The 25,019-nt window shown below is 43.9% G+C and overlaps 1 protein-coding gene across 1 annotated transcript in view; it reads right to left on the reverse strand.

Annotated features, from left to right (window-relative positions):
• Positions 1–24,787, reverse strand: part of LOC139413221 (kinesin heavy chain-like) — a 114,940-nt gene extending 90,153 nt beyond the window's left edge. The window contains exon 1 of the mRNA XM_071160347.1: positions 24,248–24,787. Coding sequence (XP_071016448.1) covers positions 24,248–24,376 — 129 coding nt within the window. The 5' untranslated portion in view covers positions 24,377–24,787. The remainder of the gene's footprint in view (positions 1–24,247) is intronic.
• Positions 24,788–25,019: the final 232 nt, after the last annotated feature.

Here is a 25,019-nt window from a genome sequence, read left to right on the forward strand (position 1 = left end):
AATGACAAATTTGGATGACAAAACAGCTGAACTCATCGAAGTCACTGACCAAATGATTGATGAGAGAACCCAGGTGAGAAAGATGGAAAAATGTATCTCCATGCAAGCGGAGGAAATCTCATCACTGAATCTCTCACTCTGCACTCAAGACCTGTAAACCATGACAGATAAGCATGAAAACAACTGGAGCAAGTGCGACACTCACGTGTCTAAAATAAGTACTCTGTGCGCCCAAGTAGACTCTGCTATGCAGCAGAATACCACCCTTAGGTACCATCTGGAGGAATTCCAGAACAGTCATGTGCTACAGCGTGACTAATCAACCAAGCAACCAAGCTCACAACCAGAGCTCGGTACACAAAGGAGTGAAGACGACAGAAGGTTTTAGACTTTTACCTCTCTCAGGTGTCCCTCAGTCTTCTCCTCTTGGCCATTCGGCACAGAGTAATATGGCACTTCCTTGCAATCAAAGCCAAAGCTTGGCTTCTCCTCTTGGCCTTTCGGCCCACAATTCCCCAGAGGATGAAGCCAACCCTCTCTGCGCACTTGGCACGGAACGCCTTGACAAAATCTTCAAGGGTAACAAGGGAAACAAATGGTTCAATGACGATGCTCTCTAGAAGCTCTGCTAAGAGAAGTACAAAAGTGTAAACAATTTGAGCAAAGAGGAAAAAGGTGAGTCAACAGGTCCGCCAAAATTAAGACAATTTATGAGGACGTAAACAATCAAATTACTCCCGATCTCACTCGAGACCCTATCCAGGGCCCGCTCAATCTAGAAACAAGCCCACAGGCTTTGACTATAGACTCAGATACAAGGGTAAAGTTAAACATAGCCAATTCCACTCAAACTCCAATAAGTCAATCTATTTTAACCATGGACACAAATGACACATCACGCCGTTGCGAACAATCTCTCTACTTTGTGGAAAATATCACCACAAATTCACTTCAAAGAGGCCATACCTCAAAGCAGTCCTGGAGGACTTCTTAATCATCTCTCAAACATTGTTCATTGATCGCAAAAGGGCTTTGAACCCAGCTAAATGCGGGTTAAAAACTAAACGATGCGATAATAAACTTCACTCAGACTACCTCGCCTCTCACAATGCGACTCATGCTGAAACTACAATTCCAAGATGAATCGCTTGTTCACCCTGTGTATGTTACCAGCCTGATACTGAATATCTGCTACTCAGAGCAGACTTTATGGATCGTTTGGTCCCACTGATGGATTGGAAAAGCAACCAATTGTGGTCACAGGTAACCGTGCCTTCTCCTAACTCTGATTGCAACACAGTAATCCACAAGGAGTATCTGTCGAAAGGACCAGTTGGGAAACAAATATTTCGACACATCTTGGTGCAGAATCTGACTCAAGCAGATATTACGATATCCTGTCACATTCAATCAGCCAACCGGATTGACTATTCTTTTCATGATTCTCTGCAGTCTCTGTGAGTGAGCAACTTCCCTCCTCCGTGGAGTCATGCAATACTGTAGCTAGGATTAACTTCCCTTGTCCTTCAGACACTTCTGCAAGCACCGCAGCCATCTCAGGAAACATAGCATCAACGTGAAGAGTGGAATCTGCTTCCGATGATACATTTTCCCGATTTGAGAGGGACTGGAACCCCTTTCTATAGAAATAACGGCATCAGTCCCGCCACTGATCTGATGACTCCCACTGGTGAAACACTGTGCGATATATCGGAAATATATCCTCATCTCAGTTTGCAGGTACTGGAATGGTTACCACATGCAGACGCTGTGGTGACTGGCAGGCCACCAGGAGATTTGGTTGAAAGGTTACAGCCAATCTACTAACAAAGTGGCTGCTGACAATTTGTACAAAGGGTCCGACCTTTTCGTTGGTGCCTTGGACTCCAACACCAACCACTGGTGGGGGGGGTCCCGAGACAGAAAGGGGGGAGAATACTAGCCCAGACCTATGATACTAGCCCAGACCTACTTCCCCATACAACCACCAGTTAGTGCCACAACGCCACTCATTTGGGAAAGAAATGCAATGATGTATTTCATGAGTGTTGTGCGTTATTAACGTCTGTAAGTTACTGCCTAGATCCACCAGCCTGGACAACTGGACAACGGTCAATAACACAATAGAAAAATCTATATACAGTGTGTGCAAATATAGTAAGATTAGGGAGGTAAGGCAATAAATAGGCCATAGTGGTGAAATAATTACAATTTAGCAATTAAACACTGGTGTGATAGAAAGTGCAGAAGATGAATGTGCAAGTAGAGATACTGGGGTGCAAAGGAGAAGAAAAAAAACAATATGGGGATGAGGTAGTTGGGTGTGCTACTTCATGTCCAAGATGATGTAGCAGTGCAGACGTGGTTTGTAGTCCTCTCGTGTACTTTTGTATTTTTAGTATTTTTCTGTATATATTTCAAGTTATTTTCAATCTCTTTTCCATTTTTCATCCTCCAGATGGTAACCCGCCTCACCCAATGTGACACGGATCTGCAATTATTTTTAGACCTTATAGCCAGAACCTCCATGAAAAGCTAGCCAGCTAATTAGCTATTTAGCCATTGTTAGCCACTGCTGGCGGCCTTTCCTTCTGCACAGACACCAGCCATTTTTTTAGCCTGGATAATACTCACCAGCATTGGACTGATTTCTCCACTACAATGACGGATTCCTGCCGTAAACCCTGTAGCATTATTCCTGATCATCACAGCTTGCTAGCTGCCACTGAGTGACGCAGCCCCGAAGCTAGCCCTGAGCCAGGCCCACCTCCCGGCCTACTCTGTGATCACCCGGCTACTCAGCCGATGCCTTCCGGACTCTACCCCAACATGGCTAGAATCCACCACTCCGCCGGATCCTTGCCGTAAGCTCTGGACCTGTGCATCAGATCATCGCTGCTACCGAATGGCTATAGTGGCTAACGCCCCTGCCCCAAAGCTAGCACCAGATAGCCAGGCGCATCTCCCGGCTAGCAAACGAAATGACTACAACTACAATTACCTCTTTCGCCATCTGGTCTGGACCCTTTGTCGACACAGCACCCCGCCATATCACCACGACTGATCTGCCGACTTAACTCCATCCGCTGTAACCGGCCTTCGCCGGATGTCGGAGCAGACGCTTCTGCTTACCCCAGCCTGCTAACTTTAAACGCTCCCATGTGCAAGCGTAGTAACAACTAACAACTACTCCATCGATTGCTGTTCACTGGACCCTATGATCACTTGGCTACATAACCAATGCCTGCTGGACTGTTCATTAATCATGGGACTCCATTTTGTTTATTTATCTGTCAGCCCCAACTCAGGCCCTGTGTGTAGTTAACCGACCCTCTCTGCCCATGCATCGCCATTTTACCTGTTGTTGTTGTCTTAGCTGATTAGTTGTTGTTGTCTTACCTGTTGTTGCCTTAGCTAGCTCTCCCAATCAACACCTGTGATTGCTTTATGCCTCGCTTTATGTCTCTCTAAAATGTCAATATGCCTTGCACACTGTTGTTTAGGATAGTTATTATTGTCTTAGTTTACTGCGGAACCCCGAGTCCCACTCAACATGCCTCAGATACCTCCTTTGTCTCACCTCCCACACATGTGATGACCTCACCCAGCACAACTAGCCAGTCAAGAGATGAACCCTCTCTTATTTTTTATTTATTTTTATTTCACCTTTATTTAACCAGGTAGGCTAGTTGAGAACAAGTTCTCATTTGCAACTGCGACCTGGCCAAGATAAAGCACAGCAGTGTGAACAGACAACACAGAGTTACACATGGAGTAAACAATTAACAAGTCAATAACACAGTAGGAAAAAAAGAGAGTCTATATACATTGTGTGAAAAAGGCATGAGGAGGTAGGCGAATAATTACAATTTTGCAGATTAACACTGGAGTGATAAATTATCAGATGGCCATGTACAGGTAGAGATATTGGTGTGTAAAAGAGCAGAAAAGTAAAAAAAAATGAACAGTATGGGGATGAGGTAGGTAAAATTGGGTGGGCTATTTACCGATAGACTATGTACAGCTGCAGCGATCGGTTAGCTGCTCAGATTGCAGATGTTTGAAGTTGGTGAGGGAGATAAAAGTCTCCAACTTCAGCGATTTTTGCAATTAGTTCCAGTCACAGGCAGCAGAGAACTGGAACGAAAGGCGGCCAAATGAGGGGTTGGCTTTAGGGATGATCAGTGAGATACACCTGCTGGAGCGCGTGCTACGGGTGGGTGTTGCCATCGTGACCAGTGAACTGAGATAAGGCGGAGCTTTACCTAGCATGGACTTGTAGATGACCAGGAGCCAGTGGGTCTGGCGACGAATATGTAGCGAGGTCCAGCCGACTAGAGCATACATGTCGCAGTGGTGGGTGGTATGAGGTGCTTTAGTAACAAAACCAATGGCACTGTGATAAACTGCATCCAGTTTGCTGAGTAGAGTATTGGAAGCTATTTTGTAGATGACATCGCCGAAGTCGAGGATCGGTAGGATAGTCAGTTTAACTAGGGTAAGTTTGGCGGCATGAGTGAAGGAGGCTTTGTTGCGGAATAGAAAGCCGACTATAGATTTGATTTTAGATTGGAGATGTTTGATATGAGTCTGGAAGGAGTGTTTACAGTCTAGCCAGACACCTAAGTACTTATAGATGTCCACATATTCTAGGTCGGAACCATCCAGGGTGGTGATACTAGTCGGGTGTGCGGGTGCAGGCAGCGAACGGTTGAAAAGCATGCATTTGGTTTTACTAGCGTTTAAGAGCAGTTGGAGGCCACGGAAGGAGTGTTGTATGGCATTGAAGCTCGTTTTTAGGTTAGATAGCACAGTGTCCAAGGACGGGCCGGAAGTATACAGAATGGTGTCGTCTGCGTAGAGGTGGATCAGGGAATCGCCCGCAGCAAGAGCAACATCATTGATATATACAGAGAAAAGAGTCGGCCCGAGAATTGACCCCTGAGGCACCCCCATAGAGACTGCCAGAGGACCGGACAGCATGCCCTCCGATTTGACACACTGAACTCTGTCTGCAAAGTAGTTGGTGAACCAGGCAAGGCAGTCATCAGAAAAACTGAGGCTACTGAGTCTGCCGATAAGAATATGGTGATTGACAGAGTCGAAAGCCTTGGCAAGGTCGATGAAGACGGCTGCACATTACTGTCTTTTATCGATGGCGGTTATGATATCGTTTAGTACCTTGAGCGTGGCTGAGGTGCACCCGTGACCGGCTCGGAAACCAGATTGCACAGCGGAGAAGGTACGGTGGGATTCGAGATGGTCAGTGACCTGTTTGTTGACTTGGCTTTCGAAGACCTTAGATAGGCAGGGCAGGATGGATATAGGTCTGTAACAGTTTGAGTCCAGGGTGTCTCCCCCTTTGAAGAGGGGGATGACTGCGGCAGCTTTCCAATCCTTGGGGATCTCAGATGATATGAAAGAGAGGTTGAACAGGCTGGTAATAGGGGTTGCGACAATGGCGGCGGATAGTTTCAGAAATAAAAGAAATAGAGGGTCCAGATTGTCAAGCCCAGCTGATTTGTACGGGTCCAGGTGTTGCAGCTCTTTCAGAACATCTGCTATCTGGATTTGGGTAAAGGAGAACCTGGAGAGGCTTGGGCGAGTAGCTGCGGGGGGGCGGGGCTGTTGGGCGAGGTTGGAGTAGCCAGGAGGAAGGCATGGCCAGCCGTTGAGAAATGCTTGTTGAAGTTTTTGATAATCATGGATTTATTGGTGGTGGTGTTACCTAGCCTCAGTGCAGTGGGCAGCTGGGAGGAGGTGCTCTTGTTCTCCAGTGTCCCAGAACTTTTTGGAGTTAGAGCTACAGGATGCAAATTTCTGCCTGAAGAAGCTGGCCTTTGCTTTCCTGACTGACTGCGTGTATTTGTTCCTGACTTCCCTGAACAGTTGCATATCGCGGGGACTATTCGATGCTATTGCAGTCCGCCACAGGATGTTTTTGTGCTGGTCGAGGGCAGTCAGGTCTGGAGTGAACCAAGGGCTATATCTGTTCTTAGTTCTGCATTTTTTGAACAGAGCATACTTATCTAAAATGGTGAGGAAGTTACTTTTAAAGAATGACCAGGCATCCTCAACTGACGGGATGAGGTCAATATCCTTCCAGGATACCCGGGCAAGGTCGATTAGAAAGGCCTGCTCACAGAAGTGTTTTAGGGAGTGTTTGACAGTGATGAGGGGTGGTCGTTTGACTGCGGATCCGTAGCAGATACAGGCAATGAGGCAGTGATCGCTGAGTTGGTCAGGATGACGTCTGTGAGGGTGCCCTTGTTTACAGATTTAGGGTTGTACCTGGTGGGTTCCTTGATGATTTGTGTGAGAATGAGGGCATCTAGCTTAGATTGTAGGACTGCCGGGGTGTTAAGCATATCCCAGTTTAGGTCACCTAGCAGAACAAACTCTGAAGCTAGATGGGGGGCGATCAATTCACAAATGGTGTCCAGGACACAGCTGGGAGCTGAGGGGGGTCGGTAGCAGGCGGCAACAGTGAGAGACTTATTTCTGGAGAGAGTAATTTTTTTTAATTAGTAGTTCGAACTGTTTGGGTATGGACCTGGAAAGTATGACATTACTTTGCAGGCTATCTCTGCAGTAGACTGCAACTCCTCCCCCTTTGGAAGGATATTGATCTCATCCCGTCAGTAGTTAAATGCCTTCCTTACCATCTTAAATAAGCATGCCCCATTCAAGAAATTTAGAACCAGGAACAGATATAGCCCTTGATTCTCTCCCGACCTGACTGCCCTTAACCAACACAAAAACATCCTATGGCGTTCTGCATAAGCATAGAACAGCCCCCGTGATATGCAACTTTTCAGGGAAGATAGGAACCAATATACACAGGCAGTTAGAAAAGCCAGGGCTAGCTTTTTCAAGCAGAAAATTGCTTCCTGCAACACAAACTAAAAAAAGTTCTGGGACACTGTAAAGAGAATAAGAACACCTCCTCCCAGCTGCCCACTGCACTGAGGATAGGAAACATTGTCACCACCAATAAATCCACTATAATTTGAGAATTTCAATAAGCATTTTTCTGCGGCTGGCCATGCTTTCCACCTGGCTACCCCTACCTCGGTCAACAGCACTGCACACCCCACAGCAACAAATTAGCCTCCCATACCCTACTCAATAAATTGGATGCAGTCTATCACAGTGCCATCCGTTTTGTCACCAAAGCCCCATATAGTACCCACCACTGCGACCTGTACGCTCTCGTTGGCTGGCCCTCGCTTCATATTCATCGCCAAACCCACTGGCTCCAGGTCATCTACAAGGCCCTGCTAGGTAAAGTCCCCCCTTATCTCAGCTCGCTGGTCACCATAGCAGCCCCCACCTGTAGCACGCGCTCCAGCAGATATATCTCTCTGGTCACCCCCAAAATCAATTCTTCCTTTGGCCGCCTCTCCTTCCAGTTCTCTGCTGCCAATGACTGGAACGAACTACAAAAAATATTGAAACTGAAAACACTTATCTCCCTCACTATCTTTAAGCACCAGCTGTCAGAGCAGCTCACAGATTAATGCTCCTGGACATAGCCCATCTATAATTTAGCCCAAACAACTACCTCTCCCCTTACTGTATTTATTTACTTATTTATTTTGCTCCTTTTGCTCCCATTATTTCTATCTCTACTTTGCACATTCTAATCAAATCAAATCAAATCAAATTTTATTTGTCACATACACATGGTTAGCAGATGTTAATGCGAGTGTAGCGAAATGCTTGTGCTTCTAGTTCCGACAATGCAGTAATAACAAGTAATCTAACTAACAATTCCAAAACTACTGTCTTGTACACAGTGTAAGGGGATAAAGAATATGTACATAAGGATATATGAATGAGTGATGGTACAGAGCAGCATAGGCAAGATACAGTAGATGGTATCGGGTACAGTATGTACAAATGAGATGAGTATGTAAACAAAGTGGCATAGTATAGTATAAAGTGGCTAGTGATACATGTATTACATAAGGATACCGTCGATGATATAGAGTACAGTATATACGTATGCGTATGAGATGAATAATGTAGGGTAAGTAACATTTATATAAGGTAGCATTGTTTAAAGTGGCTAGTGATATATTTACATCATTTCCCATCAATTCCCATTATTAAAGTGGCTGGAGTTGAGTCAGTGTCAGTGTGTTGGCAGCAGCCACTCAGTGTTAGTGGTGGCTGTTTAACAGTCTGATGGCCTTGAGATAGAAGCTGTTTTTCAGTCTCTCGGTCCCAGCTTTGATGCACCTGTACTGACCTCGCCTTCTGGATGATAGCGGGGTGAACAGGCAGTGGCTCGGGTGGTTGATGTCCTTGATGATCTTTATGGCCTTCCTGTGACATCGGGTGGTGTAGGTGTCCTGGAGGGCAGGTAGTTTGCCCCCGGTGATGCGTTGTGCAGACCTCACTACCCTCTGGAGAGCCTTACGGTTGAGGGCGGTGCAGTTGCCATACCAGGCGGTGATACAGCCCGCCAGGATGCTCTCGATTGTGCATCTGTAGAAGTTTGTGAGTGCTTTTGGTGACAAGCCAAATTTCTTCAGCCTCCTGAGGTTGAAGAGGCGCTGCTGCGCCTTCTTCACGATGCTGTCTGTGTGAGTGGACCAATTCAGTTTGTCTGTGATATGTATGCCGAGGAACTTAAAACTTGCTACCCTCTCCACTACTGTTCCATCGATGTGGATAGGGGGGTGTTCCCTCTGCTGTTTCCTGAAGTCCACAATCATCTCCTTAGTTTTGTTGACGTTGAGTGTGAGGTTGTTTTCCTGACACCACACTCCGAGGGCCCTCACCTCCTCCCTGTAGGCCGTCTCATCGTTGTTGGTAATCAAGCCTACCACTGTTGTGTCGTCCGCAAACTTGATGATTGAGTTGGAGGCGTGCGTGGCCACGCAGTCGTGGGTGAACAGGGAGTACAGGAGAGGGCTCAGAACGCAACCTTGTGGGGCCCCAGTGTTGAGGATCAGCGGGGAGGAGATGTTGTTGCCTACCCTCACCACCTGGGGGCGGCCCGTCAGGAAGTCCAGTACCCAGTTGCACAGGGCGGGGTCGAGACCCAGGGTCTCGAGCTTGATGACGAGCTTGGAGGGTACTATGGTGTTGAATGCCGAGCTGTAGTCGATGAACAGCATTCTCACATAGGTATTCCTCTTGTCCAGATGGGTTAGGGCAGTGTGCAGTGTGGTTGAGATTGCATCGTCTGTGGACCTATTTGGGCGGTAAGCAAATTGGAGTGGGTCTAGGGTGTCAGGTAGGGTGGAGGTGATATGGTCCTTGACTAGTCTCTCAAAGCACTTCATGATGACGGATGTGAGTGCTACGGGGCGGTAGTCATTTAGCTCAGTTACCTTAGCTTTCTTGGGAACAGGAACAATGGTGGCCCTCTTGAAGCATGTGGGAACAGCAGACTGGTATAGGGATTGATTGAATATGTCCGTAAACACACCGGCCAGCTGGTCTGCGCATGCTCTGAGGGCGCGGCTGGGGATGCCATCTGGGCCTGCAGCCTTGCGAGGGTTAACACGTTTAAATGTCTTACTCACCTCGGCTGCAGTGAAGGAGAGACCGCATGTTTTCGTTGCAGGCCGTGTCAGTGGCACTGTATTGTCCTCAAAGCGGGCAAAAAAGTTATTTAGTCTGCCTGGGAGCAAGACATCCTGGTTCGTGACTGGGCTGGGTTTCTTCCTGTAGTCCGTGATTGACTGTAGACCCTGCCACATGCCTCTTGTGTCTGAGCCGTTGAATTGAGATTCTACTTTGTCTCTGTACTGGCGCTTAGCTTGTTTGATAGCCTTGCGGAGGGAATAGCTGCACTGTTTGTATTCGGTCATGTTACCAGACACCTTGCCCTGATTAAAAGCAGTGGTTCGCGCTTTCAGTTTCACACGAATGCTGCCATCAATCCACGGTTTCTGGTTAGGGAATGTTTTAATCGTTGCTATGGGAACGACATCTTCAACGCACGTTCTAATGAACTCGCACACCGAATCAGCGTATTCGTCAATGTTGTTATCTGACGCAATACGAAACATCTCCCAGTCCACGTGATGGAAGCAGTCTTGGAGTGTGGAGTCAGCTTGGTCGGACCAGCGTTGGACAGACCTCAGCGTGGGAGCCTCTTGTTTTAGTTTCTGTCTGTAGGCAGGGATCAACAAAATGGAGTCGTGGTCAGCTTTTCCGAAAGGGGGGCGGGGCAGGGCCTTATATGCGTCGCGGAAGTTAGAGTAACAATGGTCCAAGGTCTTTCCTCCCCTGGTTGCGCAATCGATATGCTGATAAAATTTGGGGAGTCTTGTTTTCAGATTAGCCTTGTTAAAATCCCCAGCTACAATGAATGCAGCCTCCGGATAAATTGTTTCCAGTTTGCAGAGAGTTAAATAAAGTTCGTTCAGAGCCATCGATGTGTCTGCTTGGGGGGGGATATATACGGCTGTGATTATAATCGAAGAGAATTCTCTTGGTAGATAATGCGGTCTACATTTGATTGTGAGGAATTCTAAATCAGGTGAACAGAAGGATTTTTCCACGGCAAATCTACCATTCCAGTGTTTCACTTGCTATATTGTATTTACTTCCCCACCATGGCATTTTTTTGCCTTTACCTCCCTTATCTCATCTAATTTGCTCACATTGTATATAGACTTATTTTTTCTACTGTATTATGTTTGTTTTACTCCATGTATAACTCTGTTGTTGTATGTGTCGAACTGCTTTGCTTTATCTTGGCCAGGTTGCAAATGTAAATGAGAACTTGTTCTCAACTTGCCTACCTGGTTAAATAAAGGTGAAATAAATTATACAATAAAAGCCAATCTCTTGCTCTTGGCTAGAGCTCCAAGCCCTTTTATATTGGATCATCAAGATCAGATTGCAGCAGAAAATATACATTCTATATGGTAGCTACAGTTTACAAGCACGGAGAAGCCAAACCTACAGAAAATCTCTGTTTGTGAACACACTGGCCCTGTATTGGCTAGCTAGAGAGATCTAATCTAGCCAACCTCTTGCTCTTATCCAGAAATCCAAGCCCTTCTATGATGGATCATCAACACTTGCCTAGCCTGGAATCCAAGTGGAATACCCCTCAATTGTTTCAATGAAGTGTGTTGATATAGCTTGGAATCCCAACTAAATATATCTTTGTTTCACTATTATACTGTTTCACTACACTGAAATAATATAATAGTGGGCAATACAAACTTATACTCAGGATTCCAAGCTACATTAACACAGATTGCAGCAGCAGGAAAAAAAATGGATAGCGAGCTACAGATGGGATAGGCCACACTTTTCATGCATGGATAGACCAAACTGACATCAGAAGCTAACAAGCTGTATCATATTATACCATTAATGTAAGCCCCATTTGTGACTACAGTACATATTGTGGTCGATCATAAATCATACCAGAACAAGACAGTGAGGGTAAATAAATGTGCTACAACCATATTCACCCCATAGTGAGTGAGTGAGTGAGTGAGTGAGTGAGTGAGTGTGTGCGTGTGTGTGTTATAATCAATAGTGTTACATCAACATTAATATGCTAATGCCGCCAGCTAAATGTGTTGGAACAGAATATCGTCATCTTTGAAAATTACACAGAGCCCTAGTTGAGTGAGCAGTATTGTATTCATTAAAGGTGAACACCGTTACACAGAATCACTTTCATAAAAGAACGAGGCAGATAATTAAATTAACCAGAAATTGAGGGAGCAATAGAGAAAAGGAGGAGAGAGGGAGGGATAAAGAGAAGGAGGAGAGGTAGAAAAAAAGAGAGAAATAGGCTACCGCGTTGTTGTTGCCAAGAAGCAAAGCATCTCAAGAAATCTCAAACATTAGGAAAGATTTCATTCAGAAACAGATTTAATTCAGCCAGCCCGAATATATAGTATCTCCCACTTTAACTACATTTGGTAAAGGATTTGATTATTAGGCAAGAGGAACATCAAGGAAGAGGAGAAGAGCGTTAGGGAAAGAGGGAAGGAGAGGAGGTTAAGAGGAAATGGGTGACCGCGTTGTTCTTGTCAAGAAGCTAAGAATCTCAAAAGGAATCTGAAACATCAGGACATAAACTAATTAAATTCAGCCTACAGATAGGGATTTGCTTCAGTCTGCAGTAAAGGATTTGCTTATTAGGCAAGGGGAACATCCAGAACAAGGAAGAGAGAGGGAGGGATACAGAGAAGGAGGAGTGGTAAAAAAGAGTGAGAAATACTGGGTTGTTGTTGTTGCAAAGAAGCTTAAAGCCGGTGTACGCTACAAGATTTTGGCCCCGATTTAGCTGTCCCAGACAAGTTTTTGAGATCAGAGACAAAATCCCCATGTTGTTGACTAATCGGGGCGCTCAGCCAACCACCGACGCTTGTTTAATGTGAACGGGTCAGAGACGCAATCTGAGGGCTATCGATCTCGTCTTTGAGCAGTACCAGATGTCCCAATATTTTCAAACATGCTTGATTTAATCTGCAATGCTCTTGTAGTGTGAGATGTGCAACGACAAGTTTTGAGAACGGTGATGACCAATAGCCAATGAGAGCTCGCCAGAGAAGAAACCAGTGAGATGTTGACATTGTATCGCATCACACATAATGTGTAGACTCTCAGGAAGGAGCGATGACTACTGTTAGTATGCTTTTTTACTTTAAACTAAGCCAAAGTGCCAAATCGTTACAGCTCTGAAGTTCACAAGCAATGTTATTCAATTCAAAATGTTGGCTAGATATTTCAACTCTGTGCGGCAAGCGTGAATGTCTGACGGAAAACATTTGAGGCTGCTTTGAGCAGAGCTCGCTGTAGCCATGTTAAATCTAATCACATCATCACATCATTGTTTTCGCGAGACAACATGGTATCTAGAATCCTCAAGACCAAGTGAAGAATCGCGTGTGACCCCCCGTCTCTGCCACATCATTTAGTGTGAGCACCACTACGTTGGCAAGACAAAAGAACAACAGGAAAGATGGTTGTTTAATGTGAGAGGATTAGTGATGTTAGGATTTTGACAATCGTGCAGTGTACATCCGGCTTAAGCCATGCATCTCAGGGGTGATCTCAAACATTGAGACAGAAAGAGAATGACTCAATTCCGCCTGCAGATACTCATCTGACTCATGTTCCACTATCAGTTCTTCTGAGTCCAGGGGTGTGTGTATGCATCACATCATGCACATGTGTGTGCATGTGCTCTGATATGGATATTTAAGCTAGATGCCCTCAGATGACACCACAGACAGACAGGGAATGATGTAAGGGTTAACGCTCCCCTTGGCATAACCAGACATCAGAACAGACTTGTGACATAAAAGAGAGGAATGGGCACAAAAAATACCCCCAGAAAGAACAGTCTTATGGAGCATACTTATTTTTAGCCCAAATTGCATGCAAATTGAAATTATGTTCATTGTCCGTAGCTTATGCCTGCCCATACCATAACCCCACTTCCGCCATGGGGCACTCTGTTCACCACGTTGACATCAGCAAACCGCTCACCCACAAGACGCCATACACACTGTCTGCCATCAGTTGAAACCGTGATTCATCCGTGAAGAGCACACTTCTCCAGCGTGCCAGTCTCCATCGAAAGTAAACATTTGCCAACTGAAGGCGGCTACAACAGAAAAACTGCAGTCAGGTCAAGACTCTGGTGAGGACGACGAGCACGCAGATGAGCTTCCCTGAGACAGTTTCTGACAGTTTGTGCAGAAATTCTTTGGTTGAGCAAACCCAGCACACCCAGTTTAATCAGCTGTCCGGTTGGCTGGACTCAGATGATCCCGCACGCTAACTAACAGGTACAGTATATATATATATATATATATATATATATATATATATATATATATATATATATATATATATTTATGCATTTGATAAGAGGACACATTCTCCCAGGGAATCCCATTTTAATTACAGGGGACCCAACATGGGTCTCTGACTCCAGGTTTGGGAACCACCGTACTACTAACATCTCTCTCTGACTATTTACCAGTTGTACATTCATTCTCCAAGAGTCAGTTTTTGTTTGTTTTTGTGTGTTGAAACGGCAGGAGTCGAGCAATGTTAAAAATAATTGCCTCATGTCCAGTCACAAGCCCACTGTCAGTTGCGTCTTTACATGCCACTTGCCAGCATTGGTCAGCCTGGGCTGAAGTAGTTAATTTCACGTCCCGGCATGTGTCGTGGAAGGAGATTTGCCGTTGGACAGAGTGGTGAATGAATGTGCTGTTAACAAGTGTGTTGATCAAGAGTGTTGATCAACGCTGGGAATGCAATAAGAAGTGGGTAAACGATAATTAACTAAACAGAAAGGTGAGTAAATGCTATTTCACAAATAAAAAGGTGAGTTTACCCTCCACTACATCACTGAGCATAGCCAACCTGTGTATTTTCCCTAGTGTTGAGTTTTGGCTACATTAGAGAAAAATGCAGTGTTTTTGTCTGACAGTAATGCTATACTACACTATTATATTCGGTTCTGTTATGTAGAATATTATCATTATGTGATCTTGCAGACATTGGTTCAGCTTTAAACTAACTTTAGATCACCATTCGCCAGAGTAGCCTGCAGCCTGCAGTAGAGCAGAGTAGAGCAGAGACTGTGTAAAATAAAGAATAAAGGAAAGGGAAAGGGGGATACCTAGTCAGTTGTACAACTGAATGCCTTCAACTGAAATGTGTCTTCCGCATTTAACCCAATCCCTCTGAATCAAAGAGGTGCAAGGGTCAGCCTTAAACGACATCCACGTCTTCGGATGACCAGAACGTGATCCGCACATGTCAGGATCTTTAGTCCGGGGATCTGCAGCCACTCCATTATCTCTATGGGTACACCAATCTCTGAGGGTAATCTTCTCCCCTAGTCGTTAGTAGCATGCACCTAAGAATTAATGAGCTTTTCCCTTTGAGCCTCTCTCTCTATGTACAATATCTGAGACCGTTCTCTCTCTCTGTCTCGCTTCCTCAATCTCTCTTTCTTTCTCCTTTTCTCTTCTCTCTCTCTCTTATTAACGACAGCCTTTCCCTTCAATGTTCTCTCTCTCTCGCACTCTCTCTCTCCATCCCTCCCTCCCTCCCCACTTGTGGTAATTATAGTTCTGTTCTGTCCTGCTTGGAGCAGTGAGTGAGAATGGCAGTGAACTGTGACAGGATGGATGTTGCTATGTCCTAATTAAAAACTATTGACACATCTCCTCTCTAGTTAAACAGATGCTTAAGTGATAATGCCTTCATCTCGGGACAGCAAACCGTGTCAATATATCCACCAAACACCAGCTTTGAGGGTATTATCACTTTTATACAACGGGTTACCAACATATTAAAATAATGATTGACATATTTTCATTAGAAACATTATTTATTCATACTATTTCATCGTTCCATGAGCTATAGAAGGTACAAGCTCTCTCTGTGGTGTAGCTCATTGACATTCAGATCGGTTGCTGGTGTTGGCATGGGCATGACATTAGAAATAAATTTACATTTCTGAAGCAATGGGAGAGAATTATTGTATTATTGAGCTACAGTCAGGTCCAAAAGTATTGCCCCCTTTGATAAAAATGAGCAAAGAAGACTGTATAAAATAAATTATACAAATACTGAGCTATATTGTATGCAAATGATATACTAGTACAAATAGATTTTGTTGAACAAGTAATACTTAAAATCTAAAAAAGAAGGGTCAAAATGATTGGCACCACTGTTTTCAATGCTACACAAAATTCCCGTTGCGAAGTTAACAGCACGAGCCTTTTTCTAAAATGTTTTATGAGATTGGAGAACACATTGGGAGGGATCTTGACCATTCCTCCATACAGAATCTTTCCAGATCCTTGATATCCTTCATCTGGCTTATTGACTGTCCGGACGCTGAGATGGTCATTGCAAAAGTATCATGTTGTGGTCAATTAAACATTTATTTGTGGAGTTTGATGTGTGTTAGGGGTTATTGTCTTGCTGGAAGATCCACTTGCAACCAAGTTTCAGCCTCCTGGCAGAGGCAACATAGCCTCGTACAAATCTTGCGAGCTTACATTCTATTTTGCTACACGGATACATTTAAATTATAATTCTACTTGGTAAATGTAGTATACTATAATTGCAGCAGACTCAAGTGCCATAGGTATAGCTGCTCAAATACAATTAACTGTGAAATAACCAGCCAACCAGATATGCAGGGTGAGCCTACCACCCCGGAGCCCGAGACCATCCTCCCACCTCGTGCCTGGTGATGGCACTCAGCTAGGGAATAGGTCCGGGAGGCGCAACAGTCCCAGCCGAACCCTGGGGGGGTACCCAGATAACCGAATGTTTGTGCCTGACGCTGTCCACTTCGTGGTCCTGGATTAGGCCCATTCCTCCAGGCTTGCCTGCCACTCAGGTTCCCATCAGACCCTGGCCATGTGACAACTATTTTGGTGGCCTACTATGGTTCCGGATGTCGCTGCATTTGTCGCTGCCTGCACAGTCTGTGCTAAAACAAGACTCCTCGGTAAGCTCCGACTGGTCTTCTGCAACAACTGCCTGTCCCTCCCCATCCCTGCACGTCTTCTGGATCAATGGACTCCCGTGGACATGGTCTAAGACCATTCAATGGCCAGTCGGAGCGAGGTAACCAGGACCTCGAGACTACTCACCACCTGGAGCCAGCAGCTTGTGTGGATGGAATATGCCCGCAACACCCTTCCCTGCTCTGCCACGGGCCTATCGCCATTTGAGTGTTCCCTGGGATATCACCCCCGCTCTTCCCCAAACAGGAAGAAGAGGTCGGCATACCTTCTGCCCAGATGTTTGTCCACTGCTGTCGTTATACCTGGAGGAGAGCCCGGTCGGCACTCCCCAAGACCACTTCCAGGTATTGACGACAAGCGGAACGCCATTGGACCCTGGCTCCCCAGTATCGTCTCGGGCAGAAAGTATGGCTATCCACCCGGGATCTGCCTCTCCGGGTGGAATCCCGCAAACTCTCCCCCCGGTTTATCGGCCCGTTTCCCATCTCTAACATTATTATCCCCTCTGCTGTTTGTCTTCTGTTGCCCCGTACCCTTCGTATACAACCCACCTTTCATGTGTCCAGAGTTAAACCCATGTCTCACAGCCGTTTGTCCCCTGTTGGATTAATAAACTGTTGTAAATTCGACGCTGTCTGCATCTGGGTCTTATCTTAAAATGTGATAGTGGCTGGCATGGCCAGCACACGTAAGATTTGGTTCTGGGTCCCTCATGAGGTTTAATGGGCATATGAATTGCCCCAAGGGGACAAATAAAGTTGTTTGAATTAATTATTTTCAACTCACAGCACAGGGAAAGTATATACTCCATCTGTCTGAGAAAATTAAAGGAGAAACATGTGGATCTTTCAGCAGGCAGGTGACTCAAAGGGTAAAATACTGTATGCCAGCAAGCTGCAGTATGTAAGCCAGTGGCATACAAAGAGAAATATAGAAGTAAGCTATATGTAAGCCACTGGATAAACGTAGCCTGTGAAGAAAAACTAAAATCGAAAAACCCTGAGCCTTCCACTTAGGGACAAGGATTGAGCAGCCAGCAAGGTGAACTGAAAAACTCTTCAGTAACATTCACTGGTAAGGTTTGCAATTTCATGTAGTTTTAGGAAGCTACTTGTCTTCATCCCCCATCAGGCCTTGTGTAGCCTATGTGAGATACTGATGGCAACAACAGCTACAGCAATCGCAAACCAATTCCAACCAAACCAAATCAATTCAAGAAACTATTCAATAAATGGACACAAAATCGAAACGCTACCTCCCACTGTACTTCAAGGCCATGATAATACCAATGAGAGCTGCTGTCTGAGCATGAGCTATGTTGAATGCTTGTGGCAAGCCATTGCGTGAAAAAGTTGTGTGTCACGCTACGACACAATGCTAACCAAAGCACATACATTATTTTGTGTGTGTGTGTGTGTGTTTGAGCGTGTGCATGCATCTGTCTCTGTGTGTGCATGTATGCTTCTGTCTGTGTGTGTTACACACACCACGTTGTTTTCATTTTTTTTATTCCTTTATTTCAACAAAGAACACAGACTGAGACCAAGGTCTCTTTACAGCTGGGCCCTGCGTATACATGTTTACACATAAAGTTTAGGTACAATGATTAAGAAACTACACAAGACAAACAAAACAATCACAGATAACACAAAAATATACAGCAACAGATTACATTTACACACAGGTTATTCTACTAACAGCACAAGAACTTGCATTACCCGAAACAGTAACAAGCAATACAAAAATAAAAATCCTCCAATAAATATTTAAAATGGTCGACAGGGGGACAAGAGTCTCAAGTTTAAGTTTAGTCTACAGGCTATTCCATAGGCAAGGAGCGTAACAGGAAATGGCAGCCATACCCAACTCTGTGGAAAACACATGGGCCTCAAGTGTAATCCATGCTTGAGACCTGGTTTTAGGAATTATAATTCTAATATTGATGAGTGATGATAAATAAGAAGGTAGCTTATTCAGATATGCTTTATAGACAAACACGAGAGCATGTTGTTCTAGTCTCACGGACAGCGAAGTCCAACCCACATTTTGATATAAAACACAATGGTGAGTTCTGTAGCTAGCACCCGTAATAAACCTAAGTGCACAATGATAAGTAGCATCCAGCGATTTAAGTGTTGATACCGTAGCATGCATGTAAATAATATTCCCATAATCTATAACAGACATAAAAGTAGCTTGCACAATTTGTCTTCTATTTGTAGAGGACAAACATGTCCTGTTTCTATAACAAGAACACTCAGATACCCAAGTCAGAGTACACCCTCTGCATACTCTACTGTCCCCAGGCTGAGATGAGAATATTCTTGCCAGAGGAACAGCGGCCGGGTCCCACAGGCACCATTCAATTTACCCTGCTGCTGTATGCTGATGAAGGGGCGGCAGGGTAGCCTAGTGGTTAGAGCGTTGGACCGGAAGGTTGCAAGTTCAAATCCCCGAGGTGACAAGCTACAAATCTGTCGTTCTACCCCTGAACAGGCAGTTAACCGACTGTTCCTAGGCCGTCATTGAAAATAAGAATTGTTCTTAACTGACTTGCCTAGTTAAATAAAGGTAAAAAAGAACTGGAGAAACACCAGTGACATGACTCATCAGCGCATTAACCAAATGATTGACCTATGTGATTCCAGCAGGAAATTAACTCACAATCTTTACTTTGCTAGTGGCGTCATGGTCTTACCGACTGAGCCCGCACAGGACAATGGAGGTAGCAATGCCAACAATGACAATGAAAATGCACCACAATTTTTAGACCATCAAAGCGACACTGTCAATTTTTGTTTTCACTAACCGCCTGATGGCTTTGCTGTGACACACACAACTGGTCCCTTGTGTCTTTGGTTTACTGTGATGTTACTAATCCTAAATTAATCTGACGGCTGTATCGTAGCCCTACTACTCTTTACTAACACACCACACACACAGTCTTTCTTTCTCTCGCTCTCTCTTTCTTACACTCTCTCTCTCTCTCTCTCTCTCTTTCTCACACACACACACACACACACACACACACACACACACACACACACACACACACACACACACACACACACACACACACACACACACACACAAACACACGCATTCACTCTCACTCTCTATCTCTTTTCACTGACAGGTTCCCTAGAGGAAATCCATCCCAGTGTCTGAGACATGTGTGGAGGGAATAGGATACACACATGCATTTGTATGATAGCCAACCAACAACACAAATCCAGTGCAATAAGCTTCAGGAAGACCACAAGTGCTTTGGATAGCTTCCTGCAGGAGAAGCATGAGAGGAACAGAGTGGGTGTGTGGTACTTGGAATTCATTTGAAATTAAATTAAATAGCCATTTTCCTGGATATGATCTTTCTGGTAATGTCAGCCTTTGGTTTACACACTGCTTACAGTACTGTGTATTTGTAGAATGGGTGTGGCTAAAAATGTATCTGTGTGTACACAATTATTTTAAATTATTATTTTTTACAATGATACGTAATATAAACATATAGGCCTAATTATAATGGCTTGTTTTTTCTAGGGTAAATAATGCAAATTCTACCATTTGCATTTGTGCTGTGTGATCAAATTGTCCTCATTCAGCCTGTCTGTTTCGCCGTCCATTCATGAATGATGATGTAGGCCTATGTACTATAACATAAAATCAATACAACCCTCATAATTACACCAGGCTGACGTATGACCAGATCATAGACTATATAAAGATGAATGGATAACAAAGATACACTCTAGTTTACAGTAAAAGTCCTGTTTATTTGATCCAAGATGTTATAAAAGCCATGTTATATCCCAAGAAAATAATCAAGATGTTATAAGAAGTGGCCTGTGTGATCCAGAGTCGGCATGGGTTTGAGTCCGGTCCATCGCCCTTCCCTGTCTTTCTAACGCTTCACTATCTTTCACTAAAGCAAAAAAAAAATAAAAGGAGTGGGACTTTAAAAAAAAAAGACTCAAATGTTATAAGAATAAAATCCAAGACAACTCTTTAGATTATATCCAAATCCTCAGATACAATTAACTCTGTATAAGAATGGACCAGCTCGATCCACTCATGTTTACTGTAGAGCTCCTGTTATCCCACTGTAACACCTACAGCACATTATAATAAAATAAGTTAGAAACTCAGTACACTATAAGATAAGATCTTCACATTACGATAAGATCTGCAACATGGTAAAATAAGGGGCGAAAGGTAGTCTCAAGGTTAGAGCGTTGGGCCAGTAACCAACCCGTTGCAGGTTCGAATACTGGAACCAACAAATCTGTTGTTGTGCCCTTGAGCAAGACAGTTACAGTGTCAAGAAAAAGTATGTGAATCCTTTGGAATTACCTGGATTTCTGCATATATTGGTCATAAAATGTGATCTGATCTTCATCTAGGTCACAACAATAGACAAACACAGTCTGCTTAAACTAATAACACAAACAATTATATGTTTTCATGTCTTTATTGAACACACCGTGTAAACATTCACAGTGCAGGGTGGAAAAAGTATGTAAACCCTTGGATTTAATAATTGGTTGACCCTCCTTTGGCAGCATAACCTCAAACAAATGTTTTCTGTAGTTGCGGCTCAGACCTGCACAACGGTCAAGAGGTATTTTGGACCATTCCTCTTTACAAAACTGTTTCAGTTCAGCAGTATTCTTGGGATGTCTGGTGTGAACTGCTCTCGAGGTCATGCCACAGCATCTCAATTGGGTTGAGGTCAGGACTCTGACTGGGCCACTCCAGAAGGCGTATTTTCTGCAGTTGAAGCCATTCTGTTGTTGATTTACTTCTGTGTTTTGGGTGGTTGTCCTGTTGAATCACCCAACTTCTGTTGAGCTTCAATTGGCAGACAGCCTAACATTCTCCTGCAAAATGTCTTGATAACCTTGGGAATTAATTTTTCTGTCGATGTTAGCAAGCTGTCCAGGCCCTGAGGCAGCAAAGCAGCCCCAAACCATGATACTCCCTCCACCATACTTTACAGTTGTGATTAGGTTTTGATGTTGGTTTGCTGTTATATTTTTCTCCACACAGTGTTGTATGTTTTTTTTGGACAGCAGTGGCTTTTTCCGTGGTGTCCTCCCATGAACATCATTCTTGTTTAGTGTTTACATATTGTAGACTCATCAACAGAGATGTTAGCATGTTCCAGACATTTCTGTAAGTCTGTAGCTGACATTCTAGAATTCTTCTTAAACTCATTGAGCATTCTGCGCTGTGCTCTTGCAGTCAACTTTGTAAGACGGCCACTCCTAGGGAGAGTAGCAACAGTGCTACACTTTCTCTATTTATAGACAATTTGTCTTACCGTGGACCGATGAACATCAAGGCTTTTAGAGATACTTTTGTAACCCTTTCCAGCTTTATGCAAGTCAACAATTCTTAGGTCTTCTGAGATCTCTTTTTTTCGAGGCATGATTCACATCAGGCAATGCTTCTTGTGAATAGAAAACTCTAATTTTGTAAATGTTTTTTATAGGGCAATGCAGCTCTAACCAACATCTCCAATCTCGTCTCATTGATTGGACTCCAGGTTTGCTGACTCCTGACTCCAATTAGCTTTTGGATTAGTCATTAGCCTAGGGGTTCACATACTTTTTCCAAACAACCAATAATTTGTGTTTTTAGTTTAAGCACACTATGTTTGTCTATTGCTGTCTTAGATTAAGATCAGATCAAATTTGATGACAAATTTATGCAGAAATTCCCAGTTATTCCAAAGGGTTCATGTACTTTTTCTTGCCACTGTAACCCAAATTGTGGGTGTTTCAGGGGGAGTTGGGATATGCAAGAAACACAGTTGTGTGTAACAGGACAAACATGGGCCTCCCGAGGGCGCAGTGGTCTAAGGCACTGCATCACAGTGCTAGCCAGAGAATTGTATGTTGATTTCTCTACAATAAGCTGCCTCCAATGTTGTTTTAAAGAATTTGTCAGTACGTCCAACCGGCATCAAAACCGTAGAAACAACGCCAGACCAGGACCTCCACATCTGGCTTTTTCATCTGCGGGATCATCTGAGACCAGCCACCCGGACAGCTGATGAAACTGTGTGTTTGCACAACCAAAGAATTTCTGCACAAACTGTCAGGGAAGCTCATCTGCGTGCTCGTCGTCCTCACCAGGGTCTTGACCTGACTGCAGTTCAGCGTCGCAACTGACTTCAGTGGGCAAATGCTCACCTTTGATGGCCATTAGCATACTCTTCATGGATGAATCACAGTTTCTTCTATTTTTCACTCCTTAAAAAAAAATCTAACCCCAAAACCAAAGCACAGTTTAGATGTGATCAAAAATGTCTACATGTTATTAATGACATGGGACATACCAGTCGATATCAGATCAATCCAGGCCTATTAGTCCAACCCCAGCCAGATGAGATATTGATGAAGTGATCTCTAAGTCAGTCTGATATAACGGTCTGATATTTATGGCCTGGGTTGCATCCCAAATGCACCTTATTCCCTTTTAAAGCTGCAACATGTAACTTTTGGGGTGACCCGACCAAATTAATATAGAAATGTGAGTTATAAATCTGACATTCTCATTGAAAGCAAGTCTAAGACGCAGTAGATATGTTCTATGTGTGCTATTTCTATGTTTCTCATGCTTAAATGTTGTCTTTTATTTTCGGGTTTTGTACACCAGCTTCACAGCTGAAAATACACTATTTTTGGTTATGGTACAATGATTATCAACACTATACTTGCCTGTTTTGTCAAGTAAACTGAAATTAGGCGAACTACTCAAATTTTAACAACCAGGAAATGGTGGAGCGATTTCTGCATAGTGCATCTTTAATGTACTACTTTTGTCCAGGGCCCATGGGACACTATATAGTGAATAGAGTGCCATTAGGGACGGAGCCTTTGAAAATGTCAAGCCCATTGGATGTCCTTTCTGAAACTGATCACCACAGCCCTATAAAGACATGCTAAGTGATCTGTGTTATTTGAGATGACAGATCTATCCCACTGTACAAAAACAGATTCAACCAACTTGTTTCCATGCCATTTCGACACAAAAAAATCTATGTGATGATGCTAAAACAACATGGAAAACTGATTGACCTAAATCCAATGACATGGTGACATTTTTTGTTCATTTAACGTTGAATTCACTATAGTTGAAAACTCAACCAATTGTAAATCAAAACTAGACATTCAACTGATGTCTGTGCCCAGTGGGCTATTGTCTCAGGGGTCCTGCAATGAGCTCTTTCCCAATAATCGATAGGTTAAGCCTTGTTGGCTGATCAGAAATTATACATACATACAGCCTAGTGGTTCACTAGGGTCTACCACTACCTGAATGGTTTAAATCCATGCAATAGGTGAATTTCCTATTATTCCGGAAAACTGATGCTGCAACATTAATTATTGAACTGCATTGTTTATCTGACTGAATGTAGGCTACAGCTATCAACTCTTGAAAGTGATGTAAGAACTTGATGATGGCGAGGACTGGAGGAGGATGATAATTATTGTCTGTATGGTTTCATCAAATCAGTTACTGGCAATACAACAAGGCTGAACTTCAGGGAAACTGTGTCCAGACTTGACCAATAGTCAGAGGGTGATAATGTTTGTAGTGTAATGGTTTGTAAAGACACTATGTAGGCCTAACCCCTGCGTCACCTTTTTGGATGATGCATCATCATCATAATCATCATCACTAAAATGAATGGCAACAAATCTGTCAAAGAAGAATGAGCGAAAATAACAACTTACCGCGATACTGACGGTGTCATCTCCTTGGAACAAGGGGATGAATTTGTCTCCACGGATAATTTCGGACTGATTCAGAGGACGGAAGCGACATAGCACCTTGATGTTACATTCTGCGCTAGCATCGGCCATTGTGAGAAAGGAATCTGATGTGCCACCGAAAAGCAAAATATATATTTTTGAAACCAAGTTACTTTTTGCCTTAGACTATTTAATCTAACATAAGCCCTATTGATGTCGACAATCTCTTTCTTTTGCAATGGACAAACTGAGAGTTGGCAGGAATTAGAATTTTCTGCTTTTTGCTTAAGGCCAATTTCGATTTAAAACAAAATGGTTATGTACATCACGGAGAGTTTGCTGGCTTCAAATAGCACACGAACAAATACATATACTTGAATAGGCCAACATTTGTATAATAGTATGTCCATGCAGTCCGTTATAATTTAAATGTTAAGAGTATTCCAAGCGGCTCCGGCTCCAGACGGTCAGCTGTTGTAGTGAGAGAGATGCAGGAGAAGAGGTTATTGAAGCGTGTCTATACCGAACGCTTAGCATCAGCGGCAGGTCTCGTCTTTAGCACCGGGCGTGGTCTGCACGGATCCAAGCCAACGTTATTAAAGTGGTAGCCTACTCGCATCACTCTCATCAGCACCACTGACGATAGAGTGGTTGCCTGTCGGCCAAATCCGGTGTTATATTTTGTCTAACAGCTCCATCATGCGACCATTGCCCCATTTTTTTTGACAATTCATTTGACATTTAATAGGCCTAT

This window comes from Oncorhynchus clarkii, chromosome 7, assembly GCF_045791955.1.
Source record: "Oncorhynchus clarkii lewisi isolate Uvic-CL-2024 chromosome 7, UVic_Ocla_1.0, whole genome shotgun sequence".
Lineage (NCBI taxonomy): Eukaryota > Metazoa > Chordata > Actinopteri > Salmoniformes > Salmonidae > Oncorhynchus > Oncorhynchus clarkii.